At 34.8% G+C, this 18,782-nt stretch overlaps 2 protein-coding genes across 2 annotated transcripts in view; one reads left to right on the top strand and one right to left on the bottom strand.

The window, feature by feature from the left end:
• Positions 1-11,272, top strand: part of LOC108729140 (disintegrin and metalloproteinase domain-containing protein 10) — a 74,754-nt gene extending 63,482 nt beyond the window's left edge. The window contains 15 exon segments of the mRNA XM_018458111.1: positions 436-682; positions 2,722-2,850; positions 3,484-3,671; positions 4,938-5,078; positions 5,199-5,323; positions 5,645-5,773; positions 5,903-6,071; positions 6,220-6,389; positions 6,967-7,134; positions 7,226-7,353; positions 7,431-7,545; positions 7,614-7,748; positions 8,426-8,656; positions 8,793-9,224; positions 9,227-11,272. Coding sequence (XP_018313613.1) covers positions 436-682; positions 2,722-2,850; positions 3,484-3,671; positions 4,938-5,078; positions 5,199-5,323; positions 5,645-5,773; positions 5,903-6,071; positions 6,220-6,389; positions 6,967-7,134; positions 7,226-7,353; positions 7,431-7,545; positions 7,614-7,748; positions 8,426-8,656; positions 8,793-9,224; positions 9,227-9,595 — 2,876 coding nt within the window. The 3' untranslated portion in view covers positions 9,596-11,272.
• A 4,479-nt stretch (positions 11,273-15,751) lies between these two features.
• LOC108729059 (cilia- and flagella-associated protein 53) lies at positions 15,752-17,768 on the bottom strand. The gene is made up of 5 exons (XM_018457974.1): positions 17,431-17,768; positions 16,803-17,320; positions 16,510-16,707; positions 16,093-16,222; positions 15,752-15,942 (listed from the first exon to the last, which is right to left on the bottom strand). Exons 1-5 carry the CDS (start codon positions 17,702-17,704, stop codon positions 15,752-15,754), a joined length of 1,311 nt encoding a protein of 436 aa, XP_018313476.1. The 5' UTR covers positions 17,705-17,768.
• Between the last annotated feature and the right edge of the window lie 1,014 nt (positions 17,769-18,782).

Raw genomic sequence — 18,782 nt, 5'->3', positions numbered from 1 at the left:
ATTATAGTCATTTTAGGTTGCCAATTATATACATTTGTTGCTGGAACTATATATATAGTTACTGTTATTATTATTATAGCAGTAATAATCATAATTATAGTAATATATAATTATAGTTATAGTACAAATACCAAACATTTTTCTCTCTGTGTGAGAGTCGCATTTTTTTTAGCGCATACTGTGTAAAAATTAAATTGTAATTACATACACAATTATATAATTATATATAGATTGTATTACCTATATATGTATTTGTATATATATGAGTATATTAATTAATATTCACGAGTTTAAATATTCTGTAATGGAGGAAGATCTTAAAAGTTGCCAGTTATATGATAATTGAATCTATATGATGCAAATGATCCCTTTTCTCTTGATAAATTCGATTACTGGGTCTTTATTAACCGGCGTCACATCCTGTTCTCTTTCCAGAGGACGAGAGTGCCGTGGTGCAGGGTGTTGTTACGCAAGATGGTCTCTTCGATGGCAGTGTCGTGACCAGATTCGAGGAGTACTACATCGAGCCAACGAGTAGGTATTTGAATAAAAATGAAGACACGTCACCGCCCTATCACAGCATAGCTTATCGCACCTCCGATGTTACCACCCCGCCACATCCATTACCCTGTGCCAGTCATCAACTGCATCAAGAGGGGTCTCTTCGCGATTCCTTCGATAGGTGAGTTCTATCTTGCGCTCTTGAATTTCTGAGCGATGATTATCGATGTAGAGACGAAAGTATAAATCGCTTCTCGGATCGTATAATGGGTTTTAAAATTCACAGATGATTTTTTATGCTATTCGCATAACGTATTTTTTGTCAAACCATACAGAAATATCATTCTATTGCTAAGAAACGTGATTACAATTTATCTTTTTTTTTTTTTTAAGTAATGGTTATCTTTAATAAAGAATATTTTCTTGATAATAGTCTTAAAATATATTTATTATACAAAAATTTTAGAAAAACTTATTATTATGTACTCAAAATAAAAATTTATTTTTTTTTTAAGAATATTATAAAATTCTATTATATATATATATAATAAGCAAATAAAATTTGTATTAACTTAATAATCTTGATTGAAATATTAAATTCACTAAAATACAGAATATATTTTGAATAAATTTGATGCTTGTAATAAACTTAAAAATGCGAATATTTTAACAAATTTGCGAATATATGAACATTTGAAGTACTTTTGAAACAAGTCATATTTAAATTCAGTGGCGGGCCCGTATTCAGATTTCAGAATGCGTTATATAACGTAAACCATATGCTAATGCGTGCTAATATTTTTATAAATGCACTCTGAATAGGAGAGACCGGGACTGGTTGTCATACGAAGTTGATTGTCAAAATGCTTATAACTCAAACAGAACATGGCAGAAAAATCTCTTTTTTTGAATGTAGATTGCTGATATAATATTAATTTGGTGTGTAAAATGATTTGCACTACACAAAAGCATTATATATATTACTTATAACGATTTTTAAGAAAATGAAGTTGGTGAGGAAATTTTTCTTATCACCTATTTTGTGTCTGACAAGTCTTTGGCATTATTAATCGTGATATCCTTGTATTGTAGAAAATGACATGTCTTAGAAAATCTTTGCTACAATTAATTAATCATTATCGTGACAAAGTTTGTGAATATAATCTTTTTTATTAAAACTGGCTATGTGGAGTAAATTGAACAAAATGAGACGGGGTTAGGTGACAATTAATTTTAATATCTTTAGAGAACACATTTTCAGAGAATATACTTAAAAATATATTATATTTCATATAGATATATATGTTTATTCATTTTTCATATAGAAACTGCAATACAAAAACAAATTACGTATTTTATGATTAAAATAACTATTTTGTTTGTATTAATATAATAATTAATGGTATTAATATAATACAGTTATATTAATATAATACACGGGGTTAATTGTCACATTTTCGCAGCTTCATTTAAATAACTTAATTTTATGATATGATGAATTTACGAATATATTTTGTTTTAATACCTGAAGAATGTAGGTATATTATAACGTAATATTTCAAAATCAAGCATTCACGTTTTTCTAAAAATCACTAATCAAAAACTGTGACAACCAGTCTCGGTCTCCCCTACGGTCCAATATGTATATTTTTCTGTCTACATATTTATCGTTTTTAGTTTAACGATGACGTGAAAGCGATTATTCGCGAAACTTTTTGTCTATCTTATAAGATAGATTTAAAATTTGAATTGTGACGATACATAATCTTCTTGTCGATAGGCATGCATTTATATTTAAAGTAATTTTCTAGAATGTATTTAGTTCATTTGAGAATTTTTTAAACATTAGGATGCGACAGACTTTGTTTTACGATCATATTGAGATGATTTCTCGTAAAATGTTTTATATACTCGTACAATTAATACATTTTATAATTAACTCAAGTATTATTTATGATAAATATAACTGATGAAATGGCTACGCTCTTGTTAAGACATTCTTCTAAGTGCTTATGTTCTCTCGTATATTTTCTACTTTATGAAAATACATTCGCGAAGAAAATGATAAAAGAGCATATTGTTGGCAAACGCGCGATAATTTAGACACGTGTAGAGGAAATTCCCGCCGGCCGGGATTATCATATATTATGCGTTCTATGTCAGTCTTCATATGGCGGACTTTAAATGTAAATTTAAACTTCGCGATGTCTGTTCCTCTAGATATAGGTACAACAATTCTCAGGCATTCTACGAGCCTCTGCTCGGCGAGCACGTTGCTCTCTACTCGAGGGAAAACAATGCGAGAGTGTTAACGTTAGAAACGAATAATGACGTCGAGTACACGGACGCGTAAGTATCTTGCATTTATAGTAAAAAAGATCTCGAATCTTTTTCCTGATTAATGTACGCAAACCAATCTATTTTATTATACGTTGCGTATGATAAAACAAATCTATTTTATTATATGTTGTGCTATTTTTCAAAACGTGGGAAAGTTTAAACTAGATCGTACCGGTATAAAAAGTTTCAAATATTTATTTAAAGAACAGAAAAATAAAAATAATTAATTATGTTTTTATAAAAACTGGACGTATATTTAAATGTCTCTTTATGTTACAATGTGTCCTTTCTCCTCTCACTAGTTTTTTATTAATTTTTTTTATTTAAAGAAACGTGTGTCTCGCGTTTTTTTAAAAGAAGAAATCGATTAAAGTTACTAATTAAAGTTATTTATTTGATGACGGGAGAGACAATGAGTAACACGAAAGAGACGACGATTTTACTTTAAATTCTAGTAGCTTTGTTTCTCTTCTGGGTCAATTCACGTGTCAATTATTAGTGAAGTACCTGCAACGTATGTGCCATGGTCGACAAATCGAGCAAAAGTTAAAATAGAATTTGGAGGAGTTTGGAAGTCTGTGAGGAACATGGCGTTTTTCATCGTACAATAAAAGCGACCTTATTTCTCGCTCCCGTCCGCAGCGTGAGCGGCAGAGATCGGATCGCGAGGCATCTGCACAAGCGCGCGACGGTAGATCCCCGGAAAACTACCTGCATGCTCTACTTGCAAGCCGACCATCAGTTTTTCGCGCGATACGGCACGGAGGAAGCCTGTATCGAGGTGATGACGAGGCACGTGCAAAGAGTCAACTCCATCTACAAACACACAGGTGGGTGTTCTTCCTCGCGGCGATATACCGCGCGCACGGAGCACAGTGAGAGATGATCTAACAATTTTCACTACGAGTCGGGAAAACGGACGCAGCGAAGGCCGAGGGGGGAAAAAAGTCGGGGAAATTGAAAACTACTTGAGGAACGTGAAAAATGTCAGGAGAATCTAATTTAAAATGGCCAGGGAATATCGAGGACGCGAGGAAAAAAGCGAAGAAATTCAGAGACTTTTAAGGAATGCCAGAGAAACTTTATGGGAATATGAACATTTTCCGCAATTTTACAATTTCTACCGCGGTTGATGATAATACAAGGAAGAATTATTTGTCCGATTTTTGTTGATATTTACATTTATATTTATTTATGTTTTAATATTAAGCGCACTTAAGCGTGGTGTTTACACAGAAAAAAATACGATAAAAATAATAAATTAGTTTTCTTTGTATCGTACGCGTGTAAGTTAATTTTTTTTTTGCTTTTCTCACTTATAGTTTCGGCACACTTGCACTTGTAGTAAAAGCGATGGAATTATTAGATGAAACTTGCGAATATCGCTGAAAAAGCAAATAATTAACAAACACAACTAGAGGAAGTAAAGTAAAATACAGTTTTCGAATATTATCCATGTGAATAATTCAGTTTAATGTTACTTAAATTCATGATAATATTCAATTTAATTCAAGAAACATTGATTGTAAAATATATAATATAATTAATCTTCATCCAGTGGAAAATATAATTCTAAAAAAATATTGATTCTTGTAATTTTTTTTCGCACAAAGAGACAGATACAGCGTAATTTTTTGAATGTTAAACATAAAATATAATTAAGAAAAATGGATGTGTGTATATACATATTTTTATAATATTTACAAATATATGTAAAATTTTTTACATTTCGTAATCAATACACATATGTTTTTAATGCTTCTCATATGATAAATATCAATTTAAAATGTTTCAATAAATGTGTTTTATTACTCGATATCGTTGTAAAACATACACTGGTCTACTTATTTGTATATACAGTATTTTCATTATCGTACTGTTCCATTATGTATAACACACACTGAGTTCTAAATTACACGCGAATTACTCTATTTGGACCAGAGAACAGTAATCACATGGGAATCGTCAATGTGAGGCGCAGGACTCACAAGAAACAGGACTAGAATAATGCACGAGTTTAAGTGAATTATTTAGTTCTGACGAATATGCAATTTAAGAAACAACTAGTGTTTGAACAGCATCACGTCTGTTTTCAGATTTCAATCAAGATGGGCGGCCGGATAACATCAGTTTCATGATCAAACGCGTCAAGGTGCACAGCGAGGATGCATTGAGAGATCCTCATTATCGTTTTCCGGGCAATTATGGAGTGGAGAAATATTTAGAGCTCTTTTCAGGTAAGGGCCTCGTTGCCGCTCTTTGTTAATAAGCCGCAATATGGCGTAATGTCGATACGTCAATATACGCGAACGAGAGAATTGTACTGTACTAATACATTGATGGTTGCCTTGTTATAGAGGAGGATTATGACGCATTCTGTCTGGCTTATATGTTCACGTATCGGGATTTTGAGATGGGAACTCTGGGTTTGGCATGGACAGGCGATCTCAAGAATGCTGGCGGCGTATGTGAGAAGAACGGGGTACGCGTAGCGAAATATATTAGTAGACCTTCATAAAAAAATGTTGATTATATTTTTTATAAATATATAAATAATATGGTGGCAACTCTAAATTTCAAAGAGAATTAATTATATTAAATTAGAAAGGCTTTTAAAATAATTACAATAATTTATTTATCTTGTACTCTCAATATTATATTCATAATCCCACTCATGGTGATCAGCTGATCTACTCCGATGAAAATTGATTTCTTGTTGCGTGATTTTTTTCGTGATCGTTGAAACATAAATCGTTGCGAATATGAAGTTTGATGAAAAATAATTATCGAAATAATGTTACAGCATTACCGCGGCAGCATGAAGTCATTAAACACCGGCATAGTGACCCTATTAAATTACGGGAAGCACGTACCGCCTGCGGTCTCTCACGTTACTTTGGCTCACGAGATCGGCCACAACTTCGGCTCGCCGGTACGTATACTTCCGTTAGTTACGTTCAGAACGGCGCGTTCCACATTCCGTGGTCTTGTTATACAATGTTGTCCCGTCAATAAACGAATGATGCGCATGTCGTACATCTCATTGTTCTTTTGCGTTCAGCACGATCCGGAACAATGTACGCCGGGCGGGGAGGATGGCAACTTTATAATGTTCGCTCGTGCTACCAGCGGGGACAAGCGTAACAACAATCGCTTCAGTCCATGTAGTCTGAATGCTATAAATCCTGTGCTCAACAGCAAGGCACGTTCTCCAAAGGGATGCTTCACCGGTGAGTTTTATTCTGTGAGAGCAATGGCGAACGCAATATATCGTGACGTAGTGAGACGAAATTGATTGAACCAGCTTCTATCTGCTCTTCCAATTATTCTACTCTCGTTTGCTCTAACCCTGACGGTACTCTGCATTGTTTATTGTAGAACCGCAAGTATCGTTGTGTGGCAATGGCGTGGTGGAGGAGGGCGAGGAGTGCGATTGCGGCTGGGAGGAGGATTGCAGGGACTCGTGCTGCTATCCCCAGCGCCGTTATCCGCCGCCCGAGGAGACCCCGTGCACTCTCACACCGCGCGCGGTGTGCAGTCCTAGTCAAGTATGTATGATGCTTGTAAAAAATGTGAGTTGGACTGTATTGTCGAGGGAATTTTAGGACAGCTTTCCTTCCTCAAAATTTAACTCAAAGCCGCGCTTGCGCTTTTTCAATCTTGAATATTAAATGCTAAGTGTTCAAGCGTCTAAATTTTTCAAATGCTTGCTTGTTCAGTTGTGTGAGTGTATATTTAAACGTTCATTCAATTGTTTAAATATTCAAATAGCAGAATGTATATATAAATGTAGTCACATTTTAATCAATTTTTTATGAAGCCATTATATCTTTAATATTTGATAAAATTTCTGTTGCACAAAATTGGACGTATTTATAATGCGTCAAGCAATGTGTTTAATAATTGACATGTAGTATTTGTATTTCATGTAAAAGATATTAAGATTCGCTCGTATATATTCGCTCGTTGTTCGTTTATTTTGTCGAAAATGTTAATTAATTTAAGCGCTATCCTATGAAATTTACTTTAGGTAATTTACTCACAGACATACATAACGTAATTACGCGGCGCATCGTGCGTATGACATGATGTAATTTCAACGGTTCTATTTGCTTTCCTTTTCAGGGTCCGTGCTGTACCAGCGAGTGTAATCTCCGTTTCGGAGACAAGTGCAGAGATGACAACGGCTGTCGCGATGCGAGCTTCTGTGATGGTCGTTCTCCGTACTGTCCGCCATCCATTAACAAACCTAATAAGACTATCTGTAACCGCGAGCTGGTTTGCTTCATGGGGGTAGATATTAATTCCATTAAAAACTATACATGTACTTTCTTATTAAATGAACAAATATGATCTCACGTGCACGAAACTTATGTTTCAACAGGAGTGCACTGGCAGCATTTGCCTAGCATACGGACTGGAATCTTGCCAATGCATACCAGGCCCGAACGATCCGCCGACGAAGGCTTGCGAGTTATGTTGTCGACTTCCCGGGGAAAATCAACCATGCTTGTACGTTTATCTCGTATTATTTTGTCGATCGATTTGCAATTTACAAATTTGTTAAATTCAATCATTTTTCTTCGTAGATCGTCTTTCGATTGGAATTCTCCACCATATGATATTCCCGATATGTTCTCAAAGCCAGGAACTCCATGTAACGATTATAACGGCTACTGTGATGTCTTTCAAAAATGTCGCGAGGTAAGTAGAACTTGGATATGGAAGATAGTGCTAGTAGTATGTAGCGCTAATTAAAATATTTTATTCAGGTCGATCCAAGCGGTCCATTAGCAACTTTAAGGAAGCTCTTATTATCCGACGAGAGCCTCGCCACTTTTAGACGGTGGGTCGCTGAACATTGGTATGCAGCCGCTCTGATAGTTTTAGGGGCGATATCGTTGCTAGTACGTATAAAAAAAATTACATTTTCTCTAGAAATAATGTATTAAAAAATTATTTATTTTTAAAATTAAAATTTAGATTCTTAATTTTTCTGTTGTTTAATAATTTATTATTTTTAATCAATAAATAATTCGATGAAATTGTTATATTGATCTATTATAGAATAAATCTATTATAGAATAAAATGTTTTTGTACAAATAAACGCAAGAAAACAATCTATATATTTATATATGTTAAAAATGTTCATTATCAGAAACGGCTAAAGGAAAGATTAAAATGCAGTGAGAGTAAGTGTAGGGATACATGAAAGTAGATTATTCCAATAATAATGTGTGTTTGTTGTAAAATAATTGAGAATTAATTGCTTTTTACAAAAATTCTAGCATTACATTATTATATCTTTCTCTACATTTGATTAAAGTATTGCGTAGAAGCAAACATTCTTGTAGCTGCTAGGTATTATTAATAGATATTAATTTGAATTTTCTTTGTAAATTATATATTTTTTATAATTAAAATGGTACGCGTATAAATATTTAAAGAGAAAGAGAAGTATACATATTTATACGTGATAATAGTATCTTATTTATTCGTATTTATAGATTATTATTAATTATTAATGAACTAATCAAATGAAAATTATTTACAAGCATATAAAGATTTTCTTTCTTCTTTTAGGTGGCAAGCATGAGATTACTAGGCAAACGACCGGACTTGAAGCTAAAGTCTGTCACGATTATCCATAGTTCTACGACGGAAACGGTACGACTTCCGCCGGAAGGTACGGAAGGAGTAACGGTGCATCCACCGGCGGTACGTGCCAAACTTCCTCTTAGCAGAAAGGTCAGAGAGAAGAGGTGTCATCGCAAACATAAAGATGGTGGCCACACCGACAAGTCTAACAATAAGGTAAAATTAATTTGAAAATAATTATAAAATAGACTATTATTTAATTTAATCATTTAAATATTAATATATTAATTTGATATTTATATTTTTGAGTTTAAATGCTTAAAATAAATAAATTTTTTGTTTGTATTTAAAGGACGCCAAAAAGAAACAAAACCAACAAACAAAGAGATCGTCTACCGGGCAGGTCGACGATTTTGCGCGAAAGAGACCGGCTGAAGTTTTGGCTGCTGTAACGCAGGAGAACAAACGGAAGAAGATCACATCCGTTAGAGATAAAGGACAAGGTACTAGCAATAATCCAGGCGGTGGAAGCAGCGGCGATAACGACAAGAGGAAACGTAAAAAGCAACATAGAAAGGAGGTAATTGACTATTCAGCAATTCAAGCGGATAAGGAACCAGAAACAAATACCGATCCTAAGAGTAAAGTGCGTTCTTGGTTATTGGCATCTTCGCAATGTCGACTGGAAACCGGTGCACGGACTAACGTTAACGGTATGCCGAAAAGTAAATCGACCCCGGTGGGTCTAACAGCCAGTGGAGGGGCGGTGGGGTCCAGAGTGCCAGTGTTCTAAAGAACTCATCGAATTCCCTCGCCAGGAAGGAACGGGCGAGGCTCCAGGTGGTATATAAGCCGCCGTTCAGATTCAGCGTGAAGCTGCGAAAGTCCGACAAGGTGGCGCAAGCACCGGCTACGACTGTGAATCATACGAACGCGAATAGTAGAACGGCGAAGTTACCGAGAACCGGGGTACTGCTACGAACAGCCAAGAGGAAGGACCGAGTCAGAATAGGCAGAGCACGACAGATAGCCCCTACCGGTATCGGAAACAGCGGCAGCGATCTGCCGGAACCGGCCAACTCCGATTTGCACACCGTACCCTCCGATCTGGAAGTATTGCTGTCTGAGAGTGAATTTCTCTTCTCGGATACGTGACCATGGATAATGAGCGTATTTGAATTCATTTCGAGTCGTTACGCGACTAAGTAGCTCTTGCATATTTTCATTCCTTATATCCGTGTGCGAGAATAGATAATACTTTAGGATGCGCGAAATGATAGAGTTTCGCGTTGAATTGCTAGCTCGTGCGTGGAAGAATCCCGTCCGAGAACGTGGAAGGGAAGACTCGCTTAGTTGATTTGTTGCCCGATTTATCGAACGTTTTAATTCGTTTTTCCTTCAACTATTTGCTAACCGCTCTGTGCACATGTTGAAAAGACGTGCTGCATTAATTCTCGTCATTCTTCCTTTCCGCATCTCCAGAGTGGAGCGATAGTGCGGTGACCAATCATACGTTTGCGAACATTCGCGCTGTCCTCGACACTCACTGCTACTCACGCGCGATTGCGATGAACGGAATTTGCGCTTTGATGATGAACGTATGAGGTGCGCCGACGCTAGTTTTTCGACGATCAAGCCAGTTTTCTTCTTCCAAAGAAAGGGGCCAAATCCACTGTTCAAAGTGCGACTGGTGTAAACGCCGCAAGTATATAAATATTGATCTACTTATCTAATATTTCCCGGAGCTATGAAAGCAGATTACGATTCGTTTTCGATGGTAGCTTTAAATTTTCAGGGATCAGTGCGCAGCATTAATCTCAAAATGCAACGCGGTATTTTGGGGTGTCGAAAGTAATGCTTTATCTTAAAGTCTCTTTACACTGTGCCTGTGCTGTTACTCTGTACTCTCTTTTTTGACGCTTAGGGAAAATTACGTCTGTATGGCGTAATTTTCAATTAAATGGCGATATATCGGTCGTAAGAAGATGACAAAAGGTTAATTGCGTCGACAGCCTTGATTGACTAACTTTTATTAGTCGCTCCCTTTGAAATTATAGCCCTAGTTATAATGTAGTCGTAATAGATACTACGTTACAGTCGTTGCTATGATACGGCTATAAAATACTCTATATTTTAATCCTAACTGTAACATAGCTATTACGTACTTTATATTATGGCCCTAGCTATAATATAGCTAAATTACATTATAATTGTAACATTATATCTTTAGCTATGATATAATTAATATATAATTCTATATTATAGCTACTGTTATAATGTAATGTATTAGCTACAGCGTTTATTCATAGCTAGGGCTATTGTATCGACGCAGAAGAACAAAACTTAGCATACCACGATCAGAACTGATCTGACGTTGATGGGAACCGTGAAACGTTAGACAGTTCCGAACAGATCGTCGGGAGGTTTTCTTGTTTCTTCGCCGCCCGATCTGCCTGTAACGTTATAATATTATAACGTTATTATTCACTCGTGGTTCCTATTGTCGACAATTCCTAATTACATCTCATGAAGCATCTTGGATATACTTTGCATCTTTAGGACGTCCGCGAGAATTGTGAGACGAACCGACAGATCGCTTATATTTTTAAGATTGTACAAAATATTTTCATTGACATCCATTACGCCGAGTTTTAGCGACACCGACTTTTTAACTGATTTCTGTTGCTCGTGGTTGTTAACAGAGAACATGCTGTTTCTTCTATTTCATACTTAATCTTCAAATCCGATAGCTGCTATTATTTGGTACTTACGTCTCTTTACATATCTAATTGCATTTCTGAGTGTATCTTCCATTTGTAAATATGCTTTACCGCTCAGACATTCCTATTCATTCTGCAAAAGATAAGTCGATTAATTAGACTCGATAGATAATTATTTTTCATATTTAAATTTCTTTCTCAAAGAAATCTGCAGAAAATATCCTCATAATATACTATGTATGTTTTATTATACTGTGTATATTTTATATATACTGTGTATATTCTATTATACGCGGGGATAAGTGTTCTAAAATTCATATATTTACAAAATAGATTTCTATCGATTCTATTTAATTAACATTCTTTTGCAACCCATTGTCGAATGTGTTTGTCGAGTTTAAGTTCCTTGCGCTCGCGGCACGTGCACTCGAGCTAAAAGCGTATCTCGGTACAGAATATTCGCGTGTTCGCGTTTCACGAGTCAGCTTCATGTACATTCCCCTCGAGTGTCGCCGTGATCTCCTGAGCTGCCACGATTTCACTCATGGTGACAAAATCGCGCTAGCCGGCTTGATTAATCGTTATGAAATCGACTAAACTAGCTCTTATTAGCCAACACGTATGAGTACGGTTAATGCATCCTCTTTAAGATCCGTTTACGATCGCCGACTTCTCAAACTGTCAGCTTGACGCGCCGAGATGTACGAGAAGTCGCTGTATATGATAAAGTAACAAGTCGGATCGATACGGACTCGATACTCAAGGATAATAACATTAATAATATTAATACGCTCGTTGGCGACATTCATTTTTGTATCATTCCTTAACAAGTATTATTCAGCGAGAGAATGAGCAAGGTAAAATAACGTAAAAATAACTAGCTACATTTTACGTATAGATTACTAAACGATATAAACAGGGTCTGATAGGTTTTTTTAATTTAATTGAAGCTATTTGACTAAAATTATTAATATCGCTGAGTACTTGCATAATTTAACCTAGGCAAGTCGTATTTCACTAAAAATGTATACCGTTCGGAGTTAAATGAATTAGCTCTTCCGGCGCGAATGAAAATTTTATCTCTGAATTGTGCACTGCTTTGAATTAAAGAAAGTTGTATCGCTAATTGATCGAATTTTGTTGTTTATCTTTTAAAGAACGTGTCGATCGGTTATACATACGTGCATGACTTAAGTTTGCAACAACGTGCAGATGTTGGAGCAAATATTAAAATTATGTTTATATGCGCTATATTATTTGATATGCGTTTGTTAATTCAAAACAATTGGAAGCCTAATTTGTTAAGTGAGCGATGTTTTAACTCCAAAGTTCATAAGAACATTTACAGTTATATATAGATAAACTAAGACTTTGCAAGAAATCATGCTTTGTCTAATGCGATAATTATACGTGACCGACTGTGTTCTGTACGTTCATAATTGATTCTGTAACTACGAAGTTGGTGTTCATAGCAACAATTCTCAAGAGAGATCCGTTTGTGTGCGCGTGTATGCGTACACATACACCCGCTCCCATAAATGTACTTAATTCATAAGAAGATGTGATGTTACTTTTACATGAATCCATAGACAGAATTGTTTAATTCGTAAGGAAGCTTTTACTTCTAAGACCGAGCTGTGTTATATCCTTTCTTGAATTAATCGGGAATTGAAATCGATATTATTTCGGTGAATTAAATTCTCGATGCTATACCATAGTAAGAAACGGTTGAATGAAATTTAATTGAATGAAAGAATAAAAAGAACAAGGTACAGGCTAATGAGAATCAACGCGGATGTTAGTTGAATGGGATTTATCTCGTAAAATTGAGCACGTTTTGTAAAAGGAAAATTCATATAACTCTTAATTTTGAATAACAATTAATTCATAATTAAAGTATTTGAAAATTGACCCGTTTTACTTGTCAAAAAAAAAAGGAAGAGAAAGAAAAGGACAGATTCGTTAGCTTTGCGTAGAGCGTCTGTAGCATTTAAATCCACTGAAATGTCAGTTCCAATTTCCGAATTTTTAATCGATTATAAGCCATGTTGCGCGATTCGCTTTGTTGTGCCTAGTCGCTGCGCAGAAATCGCTACGAATTCGCATGCGAGCGCGGCGAGCGTTTAATCCGTATTAATCTGAACACTCGTTAACTTCGTTTGTACTCCGTTGTGTCTATATGCATCTATACATATATATACATACACATATATTGTGATACATACTTATATATGTCGTACAAGTAAGTAGTACGTATTCCGCTTTGATCGTAAGATTTACGTTATAATCTAAAAACACAAGAAGCAAAAGAACAGAAAAAGAATGAAAGCAAGAAAGCGTGTAGCTTGATCGTAGAATCAGATAGATGGCAGAAATGTTTGGATATTCGGATTCTGTAATGTGTAGATGATAAAAAATGTAGCTGTTATCCTTGTGTAGTCTGTCTACCGAGAGATTTAGTCGCGGTGAAGTGAATCAAATTTGTAAACGCGTATTATAATGCGATCAGCAATTTTCTACAATCTTAAGAATTCGGCAAGCGCGATTCGGAGAACGCATGCATACGAGGAAAGGTTTTGTGCCATTTAGAACTCGGTCTGGGCTACAAATGAGATTGGATCAGCGCAAGAACATTTAGTAATTGAGGAAATAATCAATTTAGCGAAATCAATAGCGAAATCAAAGAGAAACGTGAATAAGTTTAGAAAGGTAAATAGATATCAGTCGGTCTTAGATATCACGTAATAATATGTGTAGTATTTTTTCATTTCATGCACGTTTTAGCATTAAATGCAATTCTTTATTTCTTTTGTTTAACAAATTGAATGACGCATGTTTAAATACTATGCTTTATATATCAACTTAGGGCCAGTTGTTCCATCTTTGGGTAAACTATGTACTATGTGATGATTTATTTAATAGATAAACAAAAGAGTAAAAACAAAGACAGTAAGAAAGCGAGGGAGAGGGAGAGAGAGAGAGAGAGAGAGAGAGAGAGAGAGAGAGAGAGAGAGAGAGAGAGAGAGTTTATCGAAAGGTGGAACAAAGCCTTAGTACTGTTAAATTAGAAAGAAATAATTATAAATGTACTGTTAAGGAAGAGAGAACCATTATATAAGAGAATCAAAAACTTTTTACAAAACATACGTTAAGAAGAAAAAATTGGCGTTGAAAGGAATTCTGACTTCTATTCGATTTTCCTAAAAATGGAAACAGAACAGAATAACTAAATTAAAGTTTCCAATGGAAATTAGATTTCCTTCTAACTCCATTTATTTTACTGAACAAGATTGATCTACTTTTGTAAAAGAATAGCAACTTTCTTAAGCTTCGAGATTCGATCGTGAATGAGAACGAAGACTATCGTATGAATTATCTAGCAGGGAAGATTGCTGGTGTTGCCATAGAATCTTTTTCCGTATGTATGCGTGCTCGTCGTATGGTTTAAGAAAACATCATACTTCAATAGTCATAGCTGAACACATTATTTTTGATCTGTGAATGATGATAGGGCTGAGCGACTGTGGCGATTAGCCAGCTACCCAACAAATTGATTGCTCGTACTTACAATTAATGCCGTAGTTATTCCTATTAAACTCGAGTGCTTCTTGTTCTATTTAACGATTAGCAGGGACGGGATGGTGGGATCGCATGTCCCCCCCGCATGCCAAATGATACAACACACAACACTCGGATCCGAACAAAGTCGAGGGCACAAGTGGTCTCGATCCGAACCTATTCGGAATATTTGATACGTCCGAGAGGCGAGACTGTTATTATTTTAACTCTTATCGCGTACCACATAAACTTATAATTGATATAAGATGGGGCTGCTGTATTTTTACACGGACTTTGTACAAATATAACGGAGTTCTCGCAGGGAAAACCTGCGCCGGGAAGATATATGTACATACCTGTATACCAATAAATACTAAACGAAATGTGGAAAAATGAAGAAGCTGCGACCGTGCAAAGAAAAAAAACGAGCTCACACGTGTATAGTATAATTGCAAGACACGTTTTCATTTAGTAAAAACATTAGATAAAAGAATATGTCCTAATTTACGGAGAGAAGCGGAAGGAACTAATTTTCTATTAAATATATATATCATAAATTAAATTTAATAAAATTAATCATTACACTAGGATGTGAATTTCAGGGACTTAAATAAATTTTTGGAATTGAGAGGTTTTTACACTCGTTATTGCACGGTCGTGAGTTTCAAACTTTATTAGTATTATTCCGTCATCTCTTCTTTTTGAGTATGATTCTTTTATTAAGCAGATTTTCAAATCTTAGATAAATAAAATGAGATCACGTTAGACGAGACATTTAACTGAATTGTATTTTTTTCGTAATGTAATTGTAAATAATTATACAATGTAATTATAATTATAAAAAATGTATAATTTTACTTTTTATCTTTTAAGCATTTATATGTATTACTGATTTTACGTGTTTATACACTTTTTATTGGAATTTTGGAATCTCATATTTAACAAATTTTTAGGGAATTCTTTTATTTATACATAACAAATTTTCAGGGAATTCTTTTATTAATGTCAAGAGTATTAATCGCGTCATTCAGGATCAGTTATCTTTTTTCTTACAATCTTTGTTATTATCGTTTCTATCGTTAGACTGTTTTACGCTCATTGCAGTTAATTGATTTGCATTTTTATCCTGCGCACAAATTTCAGCTTGTCGTTTTAAAATATTCATAGCGTAATTAACTCTATTATTTGTTATAACTTCTTTTAATTCCTTTCCATATTGAATTTCTGTAATTATATATGATTAATTTAATTTCTAACATTTTCAGAATCAATAGAATTTTTAATAGGCATGTATATTTGAAACTATAGTGGTATGAATAATTCTGTAATTCAAAATCATATTAATGTTGAAATATAATGCAAACGCGAGCTTACTTTTTGCGTATCGTATATTATCATCTTCTTTTTGTTTCTCAATATCTTTCTTTCCTAATTCGACTAAATATTGTGCAAACGCGGCATCGATCGCTTCATCTCTCGCTTTACGTTCAGCTTTCTGTTTCGCCTTCAAATAGATTTGTGACTTTTTATATATTTGAATTTCTAATATAGGATTCTTTTCATAATTTTTACAAAAACAAACAACATAAATTCAAAGTAAATATTTCAGATATTTATTTTTAACTATTTGTATATAATTATATAGTGATCTAAATTTATTAGATCATTATTTCAAAACAAAAAATCTGAAATTTTCATTATTTTGAGAAGATTTGATTCAATATAACTTTGCTAGTGGATTTATAGCTTAAAAATATTGCTTAAATGCTTAAAAAATTGTAATAATGTTACTATTTCTTTGAAGGATTCAGCAATATAGCATTGCTTTCTCGGTGCAAGTCTGATTGATTCTTTCATCCACTTATTCCTCTGTTTTTCCCGATACAATTCATCAGCGATTTCCTGCTTTTTTCTTTCTTTGCATACATTAGCCAGCAGTTCTCTAGCTACGTTATCTATCGCTGTTTCTCTCGCTGCACGAAATTCCGTCTATATCATGAAAAACATACATCACTGAAATATTTTTATCCCCTAAATTTACCAATTCAAATCATACATGTATTTTCAATGAAGCTCGGTTTTACCTTCATACCGAGCTGTTTCTCGTGTCGAGCTTCCTTTTCCGCAATTATGCGAGCTATCTTTTCATCTTCATCTTTTAATGCTTCCTTATATTTCCTTTCCCATACTTTCTTAGCCGCTATAGACGCGGCCATCTCTGTTCTCAAAAGAATCGCATTGTTCTCCTTTTTTTCCTTCATCTTTGCATCTTCCTCTTGAGTTTTCTGTATTGCTCGTTCCATCATTTTGTGATCCTGTTCTTTCTCCTCAGTTCTTCTCTGTTGAACTCGTCGTTGATTATCCGCCAATTGATTTCGCAGATCTTTGCGTCTGCTTTGCTTCTTTTTTTCATCCTCGGCTCGTTGCAGCTTCTCGGAAATTTTATCTTCGTGCCAGTGCTTTAATAGTTCCGCTTGATTCGCTTCCAAACGAACCTTTTCCTCTATCAAACGCGATTGGGCTTCCTTCAGAACACAACTCGATGGTGATTGCACGGAGGATTTTATGTAATCGGATTTGAGCGCACGTTTTACTTCTTTGTCTGTAATTCACAAAGAAATCGGTTTTGTGTAACTATATATCGCTAGAATGAAAATTCTCCGTAATAAATAATTTCCGACGAATTTGGGTATACAATTCGTAAATCTTTACTTTTACGCCGCGACAATTCAGCAGCTAGTCTATGCGTCACTTCAATCTCTTCTTGTTTCGCTTCAGCAGTTTTTTGAGCACGCGATAATTCCTCCGCTAAAACGGCTTCTCGTTGTTCAGTCTGCAAACGACGTCGTGCGATTTTGTTATCGCCTCGCTTCACTATCGCTGCTCGTCTCGCCTCCAATGCATCTTCCTTCTCGTTTTTTATCCTTTTATCATTCTCATCCGTCTTTATGTCCACTAAGTACCATCCTCTACGGGTTTTCACCATCTTTACGTTTCGTCACGATGTAATTTTTTTTCTGCGCGCCATGCTGCGCGCAGCCGGCGCAACATACGCTTCGCGAATCGTGATAGTTGATTAATTTCAAGCAATTTGATATTACGTCTTCAATAAAAAAGTAATGCAGGTACCGAATGATGAAAAGTTCATGAAATTGCAGGGTTGATTAAATGCGAATTTTGCTTCCTAGAAGTTCATACTTATTTTGTTTTTTTTTAATTGAAGACTCTTGCTTACTTTATATAATTAAATATTTCAGATAAATGTCGATTTAGTAGTACAATTAATATACGCATTTAGAAAGTATAAAATTACAGATTTATTATTTTTAATACGAGACACGTGCAATTTACGTGTATAACTCTCTTCGCGTTTGAAAGTCTAATATTTAATGTATAATTACAGTGTAACTGTTAATTATTATTAGCTCAACAATAACTGGTGAAAATTCTTGTAAACTTTCAGAGAACGTTTAAAAAAAATATTCAGAGGATAAATAAGTGTGCAATGTGAGTTGTTTAAGTTTCTTTAAGTTTTAAGGGGGTACCTTAATCTTGGAAAAGGATTTTCTAATCTGTAAAAGAGAAAAAAGTAATTGTTATAAAAAAATCATGATTTAATCGGTAATAGAGACGACTTTAGGATCCCCTTAAAATGTTTATTTGGCTTTTGAATCGCATATATAATAAATACAGTTCTGAGACATTAAGTATGGTCCACAAATGTTTCAAAGCATTTGACTGACCAATCAGAAGAAAGAATTTTACTAATTGACCAATCAAAGAATGGCTGCATTCAGCAGAGAAAGCAACTTTGCAACTGTTGTAAAATTCTTCAATACGATTGGTTCTTGCTTTTGATTTCTTACAGATCTACATGTATAAATCAATCATATTGCAGAATTTTACAACAGTTGCAAAGCTGCTTTCTCTGCTGAACGCCAATGGCTGCGTTCAGCAGAACGTTTGTTTTGCAACTGTTGGAAGTTTCCTTCGCGCTAATTGGATCATACTTTTAGATCTAGAAGAATGGTCCTATCTCAGCAGACAATCATAAAACGGTTGCA

This window comes from Mycetomoellerius zeteki, unplaced genomic scaffold (genome assembly GCF_001594055.1).
Source record: "Mycetomoellerius zeteki isolate Tzet28-1 unplaced genomic scaffold, Tzet1.0 scaffold70, whole genome shotgun sequence".
Taxonomy (NCBI): Eukaryota; Metazoa; Arthropoda; class Insecta; order Hymenoptera; family Formicidae; genus Mycetomoellerius; species Mycetomoellerius zeteki.
Note: the sequence above shows the minus strand (reverse complement) of the source record. Positions and strands in the feature narration are given on the sequence as shown.